At 34.2% G+C, this 16,053-nt stretch overlaps 2 protein-coding genes across 3 annotated transcripts in view; both read right to left on the bottom strand.

Moving 5' to 3' along the window:
• LOC128983675 (uncharacterized) overlaps positions 1–3,591 on the bottom strand; it is a 114,879-nt gene extending 111,288 nt beyond the window's left edge. For both annotated transcript variants that reach the window (XM_054403070.1, XM_054403071.1), the window contains exon 1: positions 3,462–3,591. In XM_054403070.1, the coding sequence (XP_054259045.1) occupies positions 3,462–3,588 (127 nt within the window). In that variant the 5' untranslated portion in view covers positions 3,589–3,591. The remainder of the gene's footprint in view (positions 1–3,461) is intronic.
• A 41-nt stretch (positions 3,592–3,632) lies between these two features.
• Positions 3,633–16,053, bottom strand: part of LOC128998339 (uncharacterized) — a 53,802-nt gene continuing 41,381 nt past the window's right edge. Inside the window, exons 3-4 of the mRNA XM_054424446.1 lie at positions 3,966–4,094; positions 3,633–3,922 (exon numbers count right to left, since the gene is read on the bottom strand). Of these exons, the coding sequence (XP_054280421.1) occupies positions 3,633–3,922; positions 3,966–4,094 (419 nt within the window). The remainder of the gene's footprint in view (positions 3,923–3,965; positions 4,095–16,053) is intronic.

The following is a 16,053-nucleotide window of genomic DNA, read 5'->3' as shown; positions in this document are numbered from 1 at the left end:
CTTCAGGATAGTAAAGGTATCGACATAATACAGAACATTTAGGCCCCGGTAACAAAAGACAGAACTTGTTGTTCTGCCACACTATTTTTACACAGCCTTTAATCAGGCAAGTATATTGTGAAAAATGATACAACAGTGTTTTCTTATTTTCTCCAAGAAATTTCTTTAAACCACCTAATTTAGCGCAATAGAAGTATAACACCAATGATCAACACAATCTTTTAACGACTACCAAGAGAAAGAAAAGTCATTGCATCTTGTGTTCATGATCGTGTCATCAAACTGCGTACATTCATCCGCGATCCGTGTATAGTTTCCGACAGTAAGTAGACCTAAGAGTTGATGTTCCATCTTCAGTGACTGTAGTCATGAGTTGTTCACTGTAGGTAGACTGCAGTGTGCAGATGCACTTACTGCGCGTCGCTCGTTAAAGTTTAATACTCGCCGTGTATAGCGGTTTATAGGCCTGCATCCAACATCGGTTCTGTTTACTCTTTAGCCATTTTATTGTGCAGGCGACATTTACTGAGCTGTTTATGACCTCGATATAAAGATCTGGACGATTTATAGTGGAAATTTTCTTACGTGATATGCACCCCAGGTGCGATTGATTCACTATCGGTACACTAAACAGACGGGTTGCATCACTTTCTTTAACTATATTTTTCAAAGATGTAGAATTAGCTTTAGTGTAAGGCAAATTCTAGGGAAATAGATTAGGTTTATGAAAACTACATATACACTATTGTTTTAAATAACTGAAACTGTACATTGGTTTTAGTTTATAATCAGTTTTTGAGTTTATTTACTCATTGCTCTTGGTTAAAAACGATGATATGAATGTTAGAAAAATGTTTTGTTATTTCTTGGTGTGTTACTGAATCTTGTAGTCCAAATGGAACCTCCTTCTCATTGAGTTTGGAAAAAGTTCATCATCATTATTCCTTAACGTTGGTAAAAAGCTATTCAAACAGAACTCAACCAAATTCCAGAAGCAAAATGTTCAATTGTGTTATTACTTTTATGTTAGTGGAACATGTAGCTAATTTATTTAACATCGCAACATAAAAATGCTGATGGGCATCAAAAAGTGAGTCACGGAACGGTAAAAGTGCGTTAAAATATCAAGAAGAGAAGTAGAAGTCTAGAAGAGAAGAGGCGATAGCTAGTAGAGTTTTTTATGAGTTTCTTCATTACTTGAATCATGAGTCTTTATGATGTCTTTTAATTTTATGCTGGTTTCTTTCACGATTAAAGTCTTCGTGGAAAATTGAATCAAAATAGTAACTTCCTACATGAGTAGCCAGACCACTTTGCTACTGAAGAGCTATGCAATTTTCAAAACACTTTTTGGATAAAATCTTTGAATGAAATAAAACTTTTATCTTGGAATAGAATAAAACCGATTTAAAAACAATATTTACTTGTCATTCAACTTTAAACTTACAGCATTTTTGTTTGAGTGTAATCCACAGCAGATTTTACGATTTTTCTTTCTTAATTGATTCCTGAATCCTCTCGATGTTTCTTGGATGCTATGATTTTTTTCATGGAAGTCTTCGTAGAGAACCGAAATTCCCTCGTAAATATAATTTAAATTAAGAGCATAACTTTTTTACGTTTTACATTAGTGGCCAGATTACTTATCAGGAAATACAAATCTATTGCGATATTAGGAAATTTCGGAGTAAAAGCATACCGATTTTCAAACTACTTATCGTTTGGCTCAAATGTTAAGTTTCGATACTGTAATAGAAATATTTATCTAATTATGAGTATTATTAACTAAAATTCAGTTTTAATGCAATTGATAATATTTCGCAGAAACAAACGTCCAACTTTTGTGTGTCTTCTTCTCTCTTCTTTCCGTTTTGTTGCAGTCTTCTTCTCTCTTCTTTCCGATTTGTTTCAGTCTTCTTCTCTCTTCTTTCCGTTTTGTTGCAGTCTTCTTAAAGAAACCACGATTTCCTTGTATTGTTTTGCATATTGACCAGTGTTTAATGTTTCATCACAGTAATAATTAAGTTCGTGTAAAATAAACGTCAATAAATTATTTTTTTCACAAATTAATTGTATTATATTAAGCATGAAATTATTAAATTAATTGTGTTGATGGTAATATTTCTTTGGTCCTTGAATCAACCCTTCATAGAGATTTAATGATCAATCGATGACAAACAATGGTAAAAAATTGTGAACGTTTCTTTAACATAGTGTAACTAAGATTTTAAAACTCCATAATTCAAGGAAATATTTTGCAACTTGAACTTGAACTTTGAACTTTAATTGTATGACGTCAATTTACACAATGGAATGTTAGTGCAAACGTTATAAACACCGTAATCTCACGTTTAACTGTTTAACTGGTAAATTAGTGTCAATGCATGGTTGAAGATCTTATTTTGGTTGCTTCGTCTCTTGCTTAAAGTTGTTCATGTCAGAGTTGGATGGTTATAAAATATACATTTTCGTTTAATAGGTTGACTTTTCATAGTCCTGATCATGCAAATAAAAATTATTACGTGCCACGTGGCATTTTGTCAAACGAAAATTAAACTACTTTACTTTGAACAAATAAAAATACTAATTTAGTTCGTTAGAGTTGATTTTTTATGAATGAAGCTACAAATCTTCTTAGGCTTGGTAGTTTGATGTGTTTTTCAGGATTTGCGTTGATGTTGACTGTAGAACATAATTTTCATATTTTCTTATCTTGGCTCTTCTTGGTATTTCTTGAATCTGAGGATCTGTATTGTTTTTTTAAATATACAAAACATGAACTCATCACAGTACACTTTTTCACAATAGTAATGCTGGTTCATTTATATTTCTTCTTTCTTGCATACGAGTTAATTTTGATCAGGATCTTCATGACACTTTATTGTAATTATTGCAAAATAATTTATATTTAGTTTTGTGAATATACAAAGTGACATTTACATAAAAACTTCAGGTTTTTTATAATATATGTCTTATAATTACGTAGTATGTCATAAAAGTAAATACAACAAAGGTTCCGATTTTTTGTAAAAGAATATAAGATTTTATTTTATCGTAATAGGATAAGATCCTCAGATAAATATTGATAAAATAGCTCTTAAAAGAATTTGAGCTTTTGAAGCGTCGAAATGAAATTCCTAGAACAAAAAAAGCGTTTTCAGAAATAGTGTACACATTAAAATATCATATTTACCATACAAAGTCTATAAACGATGTTCATCTGAATCAAAAGGGTGCTTAATTACAATCAATAATTGTAGTCTACATGGCTTTAAGTTGCAGAATATTTGCCAAAAAGAAATGAAATACTGAAGGTTATTCTTACTGCGATGGACTTAAAACGGAGTTTTATTTCATCATTAGGAGTTATAGAATGCAATAAAATTATAGTCAGTAGATTTTGTATATGAAAACAATTAAAACGAAGTTTGTGATAATAAGAGTAATATAGTAACACAAACCTTCTTTAAAGCGCTCGAAGACTGCAGTTGCACTGGGAGTGACTTCTGACAAGATGATGTGCAGAAGAGGTGTGGTGTGGAGAGGCAATCTGCACCAGTCTAGCAGCTGCAGGATAGATTCCCACATTTCTGCAGCTGGAACAAAATAACAGTAGCTTGAGTACTATTATCCTAGAGTATTCGAAGACTGCAGGTGCACTGGGAGTGACTTCTGACAAGATGATGTGCAGAAGAGGTGTGGTGTGGAGAGGCAATCTGCACCAGTCTAGCAGCTGCAGGATAGATTCCCACATTTCTGCAGCTGGAACAAAATAACAGTAGCTTGAGTACTATTATCCTAGAGTATTCGAAGACTGCAGGTGCACTGGGAGTGACTTCTGACAAGATGATGTGCAGAAGAGGTGTGGTGTGGAGAGGCAATCTGCACCAGTCTAGCAGCTGCAGGATAGATTCCCACATTTCTGCAGTTGGAACAAAAAAACAGTAGCTTGAGTACTATTATACTAGAGTATTCGAAGGCTGCAGGCGCACTGGGAGTGACTTCTGACAAGATGATGTGCAGAAGAGGTGTGGTGTGGAGAGGCAATCTGCACCAGTCTAGCAGCTGCAGGATAGATTCCCACATTTCTGCAGCTGGAACAAAATAACAGTAGCTTGAGTACTATTATCCTAGAGTATTCGAAGGCTGCAGGCGCACTGGGAGTGACTTCTGACAGGGTAATGTGCAGAAGAGGTGTGGTGTGGAGAGGCAATCTGCACCAGTCTAGCAGCTGCAGGATAGATTCCCACATTTCTGCAGTTGGGACAAAATAACAGTAGCTTGAGTACTATTATCCTAGAGTATTCGAAGACTGCAGGCGCACTGGGAGTGACTTCTGACAAGATGATGTGCAGAAGAGGTGTGGTGTGGAGAGGCAATCTGCACCAGTCTAGCAGCTGCAGGATAGATTCCCACATTTCTGCAGTTGGAACAAAATAACAGTAGCTTGAGTACTATTATCCTAGAGTATTCGAAGACTGCAGGTGCACTGGGAGTGACTTCTGACAAGATGATGTGCAGAAGAGGTGTGGTGTGGAGAGGCAATCTGCACCAGTCTAGCAGCTGCAGGATAGATTCCCACATTTCTGCAGTTGGAACAAAACAACAGTAGCTTGAGTACTATTATACTAGAGTATTCGAAGGCTGCAGGCGCACTGGGAGTGACTTCTGACAGGGTGATGTGCAGAAGAGGTGTGGTACATGCAAACTGCACCAGTCTAACAGCTGCAGGAATCCCACATCTCTGCAGTTGCAACCACAAAACAGTAACTTGAGTACCATTTACTAGGCTCTACTATGAAGCCCGATCCAAAATCGCGGCAGCCGTAGAATAATTTCCATCTAAATACACATTTTTTAGGATTGTTATAAGTACTTATTTTTAAACTTGGAGTTTCATATACTCATAAATAAAATTAAAACATGGATAAACGATATAACTTTAAAGTACTTCCCACCTATAAAATGTGGTGGTCGTATATAGATTTCTCTGGCGTAATCTTGGCTCTTAGTTTTCAATTTGTATCACATTTGAAGGATAAAATTAGTAAATAAAAACATCATTATTCATATTTTTACTATAAATAATTATTATCCGTAATAAACTAGTATTTAGCACTAGCAGTTCGAGAATTATTAATTGCATTAGTAATGTAGTGTCGTTGTAAATTATGCCATCGTGTAAGTGCTTATGCTAACTTCTATTGTATAAATGGTGTTACCGTGTATAAATAAATCTAATAAATAAATAAATGAATAAATAAATCTGAATTAGTTAATAGTTCTCAATAAAAAATAAAAAAAATACATATACATTCTCTAAATATACAGTGTATATATAAAACTAATATGGAATAGAAACAGATAATTCCAATAGTGTATCATATGAGTATATGGTAACCGATTGAGTATCAAACACCAAGAACCAATGAAGCAGTTTTCAAATATTTTCGGCGTTTTTGCCAAAATGTACTTCTTGATGTCCCGAGTAAACCGTTGTGATAATTTTATGTTCCGGTTCTCATAATATATCACTAGTAATAAAATACTACAAAGTGTCGGGGGAAAAAGTTTAGACAGTTTGGAGCTCTACAGAAAAAATTACCAAACTACTTAGAAAAACACGAATTATATCTTAAATTCCTTTGTTTTATTCTAAGTATTCCTGTAAGAACAAAAACAAAATAGCTAGCTTATAATTTTTTTTATGCCAGTTGGAAGGTGAAAAACCCCTGTTTTTTGGGTATCAAAAACCATCTTAAGACTTTAAACATTCGCACAATGTAAACTAAACGTCAGAACTTCATCAAACGTTAATACGATAAAGACATATATATAATGAATTAATTTGTATAGTTTCAGAATTTTTACTTAACCCAAAAAGTTATTGTTAATTTAGTAAGTTAATAAGTTAAATTATAAGTTAACTTTTTCTCAAAAACTGCAAACGCTAGAAAAAAAATCGAAAAGCTTTTTTGAAGGTGATTTTTTTTGTAGTTGGAATATTCATAATGCTCAACCACATTGTTACGCATATTATTTATATCAATCAACATAAAACAGGATGATCTGCAAGGGGTGCAGACGCCATCGCCCGCTCAGGGATCCAGTGCAGTGTTGCCACGATGGACCCTGTCCGAGTAGTACACAGGTCCGTGCCTTCAGTGTCAGGTAGGCAATATGATTGCTGTGTCTAGATTGCCTATCTCACCCTGCCGCTATAAACTCGCTAAGCCTACAAAACATACTAATATACAGTGATATCCTACAATTAGTAATTTACTTTATTAATATGTTATTTTTTCGTGGTTCGTGTCTTATGCTCGTAGTGAATTTGGTATCATACTGCCCACTCCCATCTAAGGGAGTAAGATTTTATTTGGTTTGATTACCAGATTCTCGTAAGTTTTGAAAGTGTAAAAGGCGAACGAATAAAATCAAATTGTTAACGTCATACTTCAAAAATATAATCCAAACCTTTTATTTCTTAATTTGTTAAATGCAATTGCATTCTTATTTTACTTTTGTTGAAGTCATTAGCAATAGTGCACATTAAAATCTGTGATTTCTTTACATATTGACCTCGATGATATTTTAGAGTGACCGAAATTTAAGATCTTTAGAGTAAGAGAAATAAAAAGTTAGTTGCTCAAACCTCCCTGTTGACACGGGAGTTGCATCTTCGAAATATTACAGTGTAGGCGAGTAAACATCCGCTAAAGTAAACTTGAATTAATTATGAAATATACTCGTAACTATTTTTTAAGCAGATACCTTGTAATCAAAAGCTAATAATTATCCCATGCCAGAAAGTATAACGTAATGTTAATGAATATTTATAGCACGAGAGCTGAGTTTGTAGTTTGCAGGTAGGAGAGTGGAGTGAGGTGTGCAATGGAAGTAATTGATTAGAAACAACTGATAATCACAGGTTAGCTATCTGCGGCGAGTTTATAGCAGTCATAAAGATTTATGGCAGTACCTCCCTGCAACAACCAGTTCCACCGCCAATGGCCGTTGTGACGGCTCGACCAATGAGAGAGCTCCTCCACGCACAGCGACTCCCCATTGGTCTACACAACTAATTATACACTCCTTTCCCAGAACATTCGCAACAATTACAGAATCATCGTAAAAGTAATAATGTTACCTTTCGACTTATTGTTGTTTTAATAACATGAAAACAAACCCTTTTACGACTCTCTTTAACGACACACGAAGCTTTCCCTCGGCTCGCTCTCACAATAGTCTTGCAATTGCAATTGTGTGCACATTTAATCCATCCAGACCACCTAGTCTTTATTGCGAGTGCATTGTAATTTATAATATAAAAAACATCATCATTAGGGCTTCTATGTACCTCTTAATTGTTGCCTTGGCACGGTTAATTTAAATTTGTTTTTTAAGACACAATTTGTCGATGTTACAATCGCAACTGGTTAAATAACTGCAATACGCAAGCGAAAATGTAGATGTGTATGAATTTGTGCACATTAATTAAAAATTAAGGTACTATGACATTGCTTATAATATGCTTAGATGAGATTAAGAGTAGTCATCGAAGCATTTTGTTTTCCTAATTGGAACACCAACACACGACACAAAGTGTTATCAAAGTAGTATTATTAAAGTAGTTGTATTATTGTGAAAACTAAATAACTAGATTTCTAAATAATTGGTGACAATGAACATTTTTGCGTAGTTGGGAATCATATTTATTTACGCAAAAGTTAAGTTAAGTTAGTTATTACATATGAACTATTTTTATCCCCATCTGAGTCCATAAACTTGTTATGCTGATGCAATCTGTTGAACTGTTGATAAGTGAGGGGAAACCTACTATTTATTCATAAATGTCTCAAACATTAGCCATACACATTTCTCGTGTATTCTGTTACAAATTTATTGTTTATTTTATACTGTTTCTACAGAAGGATTTCACCCTTAGTAAAATAGTTTTCATTAGCTTAACATGGCAACATTAAAAGGCTTGGGGCAGAACCGACGATCGGTGATACTAATAGTCATACAATCTTTTATATCCTCTGTTATCAACTAGAATATAGGTAAGCGTAAGAACAAATTATTTTATTTAGATTTTATTCTACTATTTAGGCTTTGAAAAAAACTTACACTACATATCAGGGCTCTCCTAAACATAACTGCTTCATATTGGTAGCATAGTCAAGCATCTGTTGTATGATGTAAATTTTTACATTTTATCTTCAAAATGTTCCATCACAATTTTTGTAATTTTTGAAAGTGATTTTATAAGGCCGGTGAAGTTTAGATATAAATAAGTCTTGCTCATTTGAGCTTAAAAAGTAAGGACAATTTGAATTAGGTTCCAGAAATACATAAATTTAAATCTAATCACATAGAGCTACAACATCTATTTTACCTAATATTTCCCTTAATTATATTGTTTCTATTGCAATATTGTTTCTATTGCAATTTATTTAAATAGGCCTACATAATCAATGAAGGAAAACAAAATCAAGAACAAAATTAATTGAATTAACCAGTTTAAAGTTTAAGGATCTAAGCTATAGGGTTGTTTAGGTTTAAAACCTAACAAGAAAATTTTACACTTTTATTTCCAAAGAAGGATACAATAACTTTTGCAGTGTGTTCTATAGAGTTTAAATTAATAAGTCATGTGCACTCTCAAGTAGAAAACGCATAAACGGGTAAAAGTATAACTTAGGATGGTTCAAACTAATTTAAAAATAACGAGTTTTAGTGAATATCCACACACAAAAATCGAATATCAAACTAGCCTAGTAAGTTAGTATAAAATGAGCATTAATAAAATAAGAACTCTAAAGACATTGGCAAATACAAATACAATTTGTTCAGTTATTGGAATAATAGTAATACTAATATTAGAACACCTGTGGTTATTGTTTAAACAGGATGAAATAAATATACCCAATTTGGTCCCTCAAAATATTTAAGTGTTATTTGGTAAACACCCCTACCGCAGTAAATCTGTAGACTAAGCGAATTTTCATTTATGTACCTGTCTGGATTTCCACTAAAATATCCACTTACAATTATCAGATCTATTCCCTGTTAAAATAACATTAATTATTTAAATGAGTATTTAGATTTACTTCAATGGCAATTGCTACTGTACTTCCCTGAAAATGAACTGTATTCGCTGAAAATGAGTACTGACCATCTTTTAACAAATATAATTACAGCTTGTATTTATTCTCGATAGTCATCAAATACCAGCACAGTATGTACTAAGCAATGAAATTTAGGGTATGACTGCAACCAACATTAATAATAACTTATTTTAGTAATATTTGTTATACACATTTACCTTATGTATCGTATCACTGTTATGTATCCCTGTAGTTTATAGTTCACCGTTGGTGAATTGTTGAGTCACACTGGTATCTCTATGCTTGTTATCTCGTATTTGCTGTTATGTTATCCAACCAGATGTCCATAGTTTATTACCGTTGTTAAGTAGCATAGGTTTTCAGTCTATGTAGTGCTTTTTAAATTTGTTTATCAGTCCTTGTCATAAGTCATTTAATTGGCCAGATTTACATAAAAGCAGATATACATTAGAAAATAAAATTTGTATCATAAACTATAAAATAAGTTTTAAACTGAACAATCTATTATATTATTAAAGTGATACAATCAAATTTTATGTAAACGGTTAAGGCCATTTATCAAGTAAAAATATAGGCATATGGCATATCAAAATTAAGCTCAGAGTGTGTAGATTTGCCGAAAAGTATTGATATGGACGAACTCCCTAAGGGCTCTGCCCCACAGGCTGATTTCCAAAGGGCTACGCCTTGCATGTTTTGGAAGTTAAAGTTATTCAATTAATTTAGTGAACAACAGCTGGCAATGCAATTGACAATATAGTTTGTTTGTTTAGATTGTTGTTTACTTATTTTATTATTTAGTTTTGTGTTCTTAAAACAGGTTCGGTGAGTGGACAGCATCGATCTCTAGAGATCAATGGTGGACAGTGAAGCTTTTTCTAGCTGTTTGATACAAGTGGGTAATCATCCACTTTAATCAAAGATGATCGAAACACGATGAATATGAGATTAACAAACCATGTATGTTGTTTCGTTCCAAGAGTTTGTCACCGATCTTTAACAGGTTGTAATTTCATTGAAAAGTATTAAAGTATTGCAGACGTCGTGGAAGAGAGCGGCGAGTTCAGGTACAACCGTACCCACCTCGGCCACCTCAGGACGTAAGGTATGAAGGTTCCACTGCTTTTAACATCCTTTAAGACGACATTTTCGCGAGCTTGGGCCCTTTAAGTGAAATATAAAGTCGAAGTTGATTAAATTAATTTAATGGTGGCTTCTGTACACCCGTGAATTTGCGGGTAGAACCTCTTGTATTTAACAATTCATAAACAAAGCGTACCATGTGCCCATGACTACCCGTCAGCAATAAACTCACGTACACTGAGTTGACAATAGTAATTTTCGAAATTACGTTTTACAAATTACAGGGTGTTTACTCAAATTTAGATACTGTGGCCATTCCCTAGTATAGATGTTTTTTTAAAGGTGGTTGAATGCTTTGGTATCTGTGGATTAAGATTGTTTCGCAAAGAATATGGCCATGATCTGAAACTTATAAAAATATAAATTTTATTTTGCAGAAGTGTTTAAAGGATGTATAAGCATGGAAAAGTTAAAATATTTGAAGACTGGAAAAGTTCTTTGCAGGAAGTGCGTGAGCTGATCTTGAAGCTAGTTCGAATTGCTCTCTTTTGAAGTCGAAAGAGATTGGGTTCTTTTATTCTCATTTCCCCATGCCGGCAGTGAGTATACCAGATGAGGGAAGATGACCCCATAATAGGCTGTCATAATGACATTCTGATCAGAAAAAATGGACATACAAAAAATGGACCTATCAACTGAATGATGCCGGAGCCAACCCTCATGCACACACTGTTGTCATGGTTTATGACGAAGGTGTTTGTCTAATATTACCTTCTGACGACTCAATTTCTACACCGTTTAAAAGCATAATTGTGAGTGGATTGCCTTGGATGTAAAACGGAGCAATTCGGTTTTTTTTAAATTGAGATTTAATAAATTGGAGTCAGACCACTGTTTATGTTGTTTGCTTCAATAAACGATTTTAATTCAAATTTCTCGGCAGTTGAGCCAGACAAGGTTAAAGACGTGTCAATATGTCATTCGCAAAAGGCAGATCTCTCCAGCCTCATCACTTAAAGGCAATTCACTGATATAAACAAAATACCCCCGCCGCAGCAAACCTGCAGACTAAGCGAATTTCCATTTGCCTGATTGGATTTAGACTAAAATGTCTCCTTAAAAATATCACATTTAATCCCTATTTAAATAGAATCAGTTTAACACATACTTAGGTTTGCTGCAACAGGGCAGGGTAAAAGTGTTTTTTTATGTAAAATGTTAATAGTTAGTAAGAAATAAAAACATTTTCCAAATTTGGGCAAAATATGTTAATAAACAAGCACACTACAACGGTTTACTTATTCTCCATAAAAATAACATGGGAATTTTAAATTAACAATTTTTTGGAATTTTCTCCGTAACCATTAGGCGCATTATAACGCTTCAATATACTAAATTATTTGTTTTTTTAAGCTCTACAAAATAGTCTTTCAAAATTTTATGTTTTTTGGGTCAAAAATAGGAAAAACCCATTTTTACCCCATAAAAGCCCCCATAAACCCCTGTTCCCATGGTCCGATCATGCTGGTTCGCGAACTCGTTCGGATAAACGTAGGTTTACACGTTTGTACCAAATTTCATCAAAATCGGATCATTTTTGCTCGAGTTATCGCGCTAACGGACACACACACACACACACACATATATATATATATATATATATATATATATATATATGAATTTGAACGGATGGTGTTTTTGGCCTCTAGGGACATCCAAACGAAAAAAAAATCGGTCCCGGGTCCAGGTCTTACCATGAGTACTACGGTAATAGCTTATTCCCTATATGGGAAATTCGCTAAAACAGCACAGGTCAGAGGACAGATCACTGGGGAACCTCACAAGTGACGATGTCCCGAGAGGAGACAAAGGGTAGAGCACACCCAGAGCCGTCAACTCCTCTGACCTCGAGGAGAACCACTCCTGTGCCAGCCCCCTCACTCCAATAGATTCTAGTTTATTGATGAGAAAATCGTAATTTACAGTATCAAAGGCCTTGCTCAAGTGAAAGAAAAGCCCTAAAGAAAGCTCCCGTAATGTTTCTAATTAAAAGTATTACTTGTATGGGATTGAGTGTTGATTTAGATGTTTGACAGATGTTAAGCACGTACTAAATTCTTTGAGGACGGTCTTATCATTTTTAGCTCGTGAGCCGATTTGTTCAAAAAGTAAATTGGTTCACACAAAAACAACCCTGGGTTTCCAAGAGAAACTAAAACTAAACACAGATAATCAGAGAGCAAGTGAGCCGTTCCCAATCAGCTCGTCTCGTAAAAAAGGTAATTCCGAGGCGGCTTCTCAAACCCCAGGGCCGACCGTAAAGTGTACGAGTCGACGTTTGGTCGTTAAATTGTGTTCCTTTATTTGCGCATAACTGGAGAGCACGACCGAGGTGCAATGATCAAGAAGCACATTTGGTAACACGGGGACCTTGTCAAGCTAAGTAGCTACATCGATCTCTATTATAGAGATCGATGAGTGGCTACTAGTGTGATGATATGATCATTGTGGGACAAAACTGCAATGATTCCAGCATCTCTTTTGACCATGGTACATAAACATGAACAAGATGAACATCACGGGGACCTCGTCAAACTAAGTAGCTACGATTGAAATGATATGCATCATTGTGGGACAAAACTACAATAATTTCAGCAACTCTGATGACAAAGGTGCATAAACATGAACAAGATGGACATCACTGGGACCTCGTCAAACTAAGTAGCTACGATTGAAATGATATGCATCATTGTGGGACAAAACTACAATAATTTCAGCAACTCTGATGACAAAGGTACATAAACATGAACAAGATGGACATCACTGGGACCTCGTCAAACTAAGTAGCCACTAGCGAATGGTTATGCATCATTGTGGGACAAAACTACAATAATGCCAGCAACTCTTTTGACTAAGGTGAATATTTTATTTATTCATTTCATGTCATTACATCATTTGACAGGACATAGTGTCATATACAGGATAATACTAAAACTAAGAAATAACAAAAATGTCTTACTAAATTATTAATCGAACTTAATGTCGCCATTTAAATAACATTCGATAGATTTTTTTTGTTTTTAACCAGGACTTCAGGGTGGATCTGAACTGTGTATTACTATCAATATTTTTTATGCGGAGTGGTAACTTATTGTAAACGTATGGGCCTATATATTGGGGAGGTAAATGAAATTTCTCTAATCTATGGGTTTCAGGCTTAATACAACTCAAATCTAGTGTGATTGGAATGAATGGGTGAATGAGGACAGATTGTCTTTAACCCAATTTGAAATTTCTAAAATATAGTGATCATAAAATGTTAAAACTGAAAATGTTTGAAAAAGACTTTTACAAGGAGTTCTACGAGGAACTCACCCAATAATTCTAATTGCTATTTGCTGGAGTTTGAATATTTTGTTGGAGTGGCATGAGTTTCCCAAACCAGAATAACATATGTCATTACTGAAGAAAATAAGCATGATAAACTATAAGCTGAGTCTTCAAGTCTAATTGCACGAAGAGAGAAAATACAGCGGTTTAATCGTTTGATCAAATTAAAAACTTGTGATTTCCAGTTAAGATTTTCATTGGCAGTTATACCTAAAAAATTCACATTTTGCTGCAGTGGCATTTTAGGTTTTGATGTTCTAATTTTATCTGTTTTATATTGATTATTATTATAACTAAAATCTATAAGCTGAGTTTTATCATCATTCATAACCAACCCATTCACCTGGAACCAGTCTCTGAAAGCTTGTACCTCCCTGTCGAGTGTGTGCCGCAGGGAGTCGATACTGGGTGCCGTACATATCACCATTGTATCGTCTGCATACTGAAAGAGTTCCATATTTGAGACTTGAGGTAGGTCATTAACATAGATTATGAACATACTAGGGCCCAGTATCGACCCCTGAGGCACACCACATGGTACTTTTCCCCAACTTGAATAAACAGTTTCATTATCTGTTGTTAATTTAGTCCTCTGAAACCGATTGGAAAGATAAGATGAAAATAAAATTATTTTTTTTGCCTTTAATACCAATTTTTTTTAAATTTACCAATGAGGATGTCGTGATCAACCCAATCAAACGCCTGGGACAGATCACAGAGAACACCAGCTGCTCTCTGAGATCCATCCAGAGCCCGTGTGACGCAGTTAACCATTCTTGCCATTGATGTTTGACACCTGAGCCCTTTTCGAAAACCAAATTGAGTATTGTCTTTCTAAAAAAAGAGTATCAATTGAATATCAATAGCTTTTTAAAATATTTTGGAAAAACATGGAAGTAATGCGATAGGTTGGTAATTATCTAGGTCGTTTTTGTCGTTTTTCTTAAATAATGGTCTAATTTCAGAATATTTTAATTTATCAGGGAAAATCCCCTGCTCTAGAGACTGGTTTATGAGTTTGCACAAGGTTCTTGGATAAAGTCTATTACATGTTTAATAATAAATAACGGAATTTCATCCCACCCTGAAGCCTTGGATGGGTTTAAAGAAAAACACTATCTTTCTTATATCAGAGATGCTTATTAAATGTAAACATATTATTTTGCTCACTGACCATTAAACTCATTGCCTTTTTTCCATCTGGATTAGATTGAACCTTATTTTTACATTCAGAAAATTCTCATTAAAACTATTAGCAAATTCTTTTTTTAATTTTGTAACTATTCTGTTGGGATGTATTCTCAATTTGATATGGAATTTCATTGTCCTTTTTATTTACACCCATCTCCTTGTTTAGTACAGCCCAAGTGGCTTTAGTTATATTCAATGATTTTTTAGATTTTTTAATATGATTTTCATTTGAAAGTTTTTTAGAAAGGGCAGTGACTTTTTTAAAAAAATTTTATATGTCTTAAAATAGTTGATAAAGTCTTGTTTTTTTGTGACTTTGATTCTTCGTGCAACAGACGTTTATTCCCTGCCGAAATTTTTATTCCATTTGTAACCCAATTTTTGTGTTCACTTTTTTTTATTTGTGGATTTACATTGTTTTAAAGGGAATGCATTATTGAAATTCAACAAAAAATGTGTAAGAAAACTATTGTGGTTAATGTTAACGTCAAGAGAGGGGTCAAATTGCCATAATGATGATTGTAAATTGTTCCTGAAATTTTCCATGTTATCACATGAAAAAAAATCTTCTGAAAATGGATTTAGACTTAGTTAAATTGTTTGTGTTGATTTCACCCTGGCATAATAATAGAGCATAAACATAAACAACCTAATTAACTTATTTCAGACCTCTTTGCATGTCCTAGTACAGTACTTTTGTGCGACAAACAAAGACCCTTATACCAAAACATTCACGTAAACACACACACACACACACACACACACACACATATTTCAACGGTCGAGGGTCATTCAGTCATTGATAGCTAGATGTCTGACTTCTAAAAAAACCGAGAGGCCGCGGTCTCCTATGAACACTATTTGTAGGCCACCAGATGCTCGGTTCATCAGTTTACTCTAAACAATCTATTTTGATATATTAAAAATCGTTTAACGAAACTCTCAAATGGAAAGCTTAAATGTTAAATCGTTTAAGACCAATCGATTATTTCAATGAGGCAATTCTCAATGTACAATTTACTATAATTTATTTTTGTAAAAAAATACAACCAACTTCAAACGCTCTAAAAAGAATGAAATAATTTCAATAAAGTAAAAACTTTTGTATTAGGCAAGCTCACGTATTTTAAGTCGGCGCGGCTCTATGATGATTTTTGATGCAAAATTGAAAGAGGTTGTCCATATTGCAGGTGACTATCTATAGCTAAAGGTGTTAATCTGCATGTCTTTTTCATAGTTATGCGTTAAGTGTTAT

The sequence above is a fragment of the Macrosteles quadrilineatus genome, unplaced genomic scaffold (assembly GCF_028750875.1).
Source record: "Macrosteles quadrilineatus isolate MER2022 unplaced genomic scaffold, UCM_ALF_1.0 Scaffold_1__1_contigs__length_201487025, whole genome shotgun sequence".
NCBI classification, from domain to species: Eukaryota; Metazoa; Arthropoda; class Insecta; order Hemiptera; family Cicadellidae; genus Macrosteles; species Macrosteles quadrilineatus.
The sequence above is the reverse complement of the archived record's forward strand: the minus strand, read 5'-3'. Positions and strand labels throughout refer to the sequence as shown.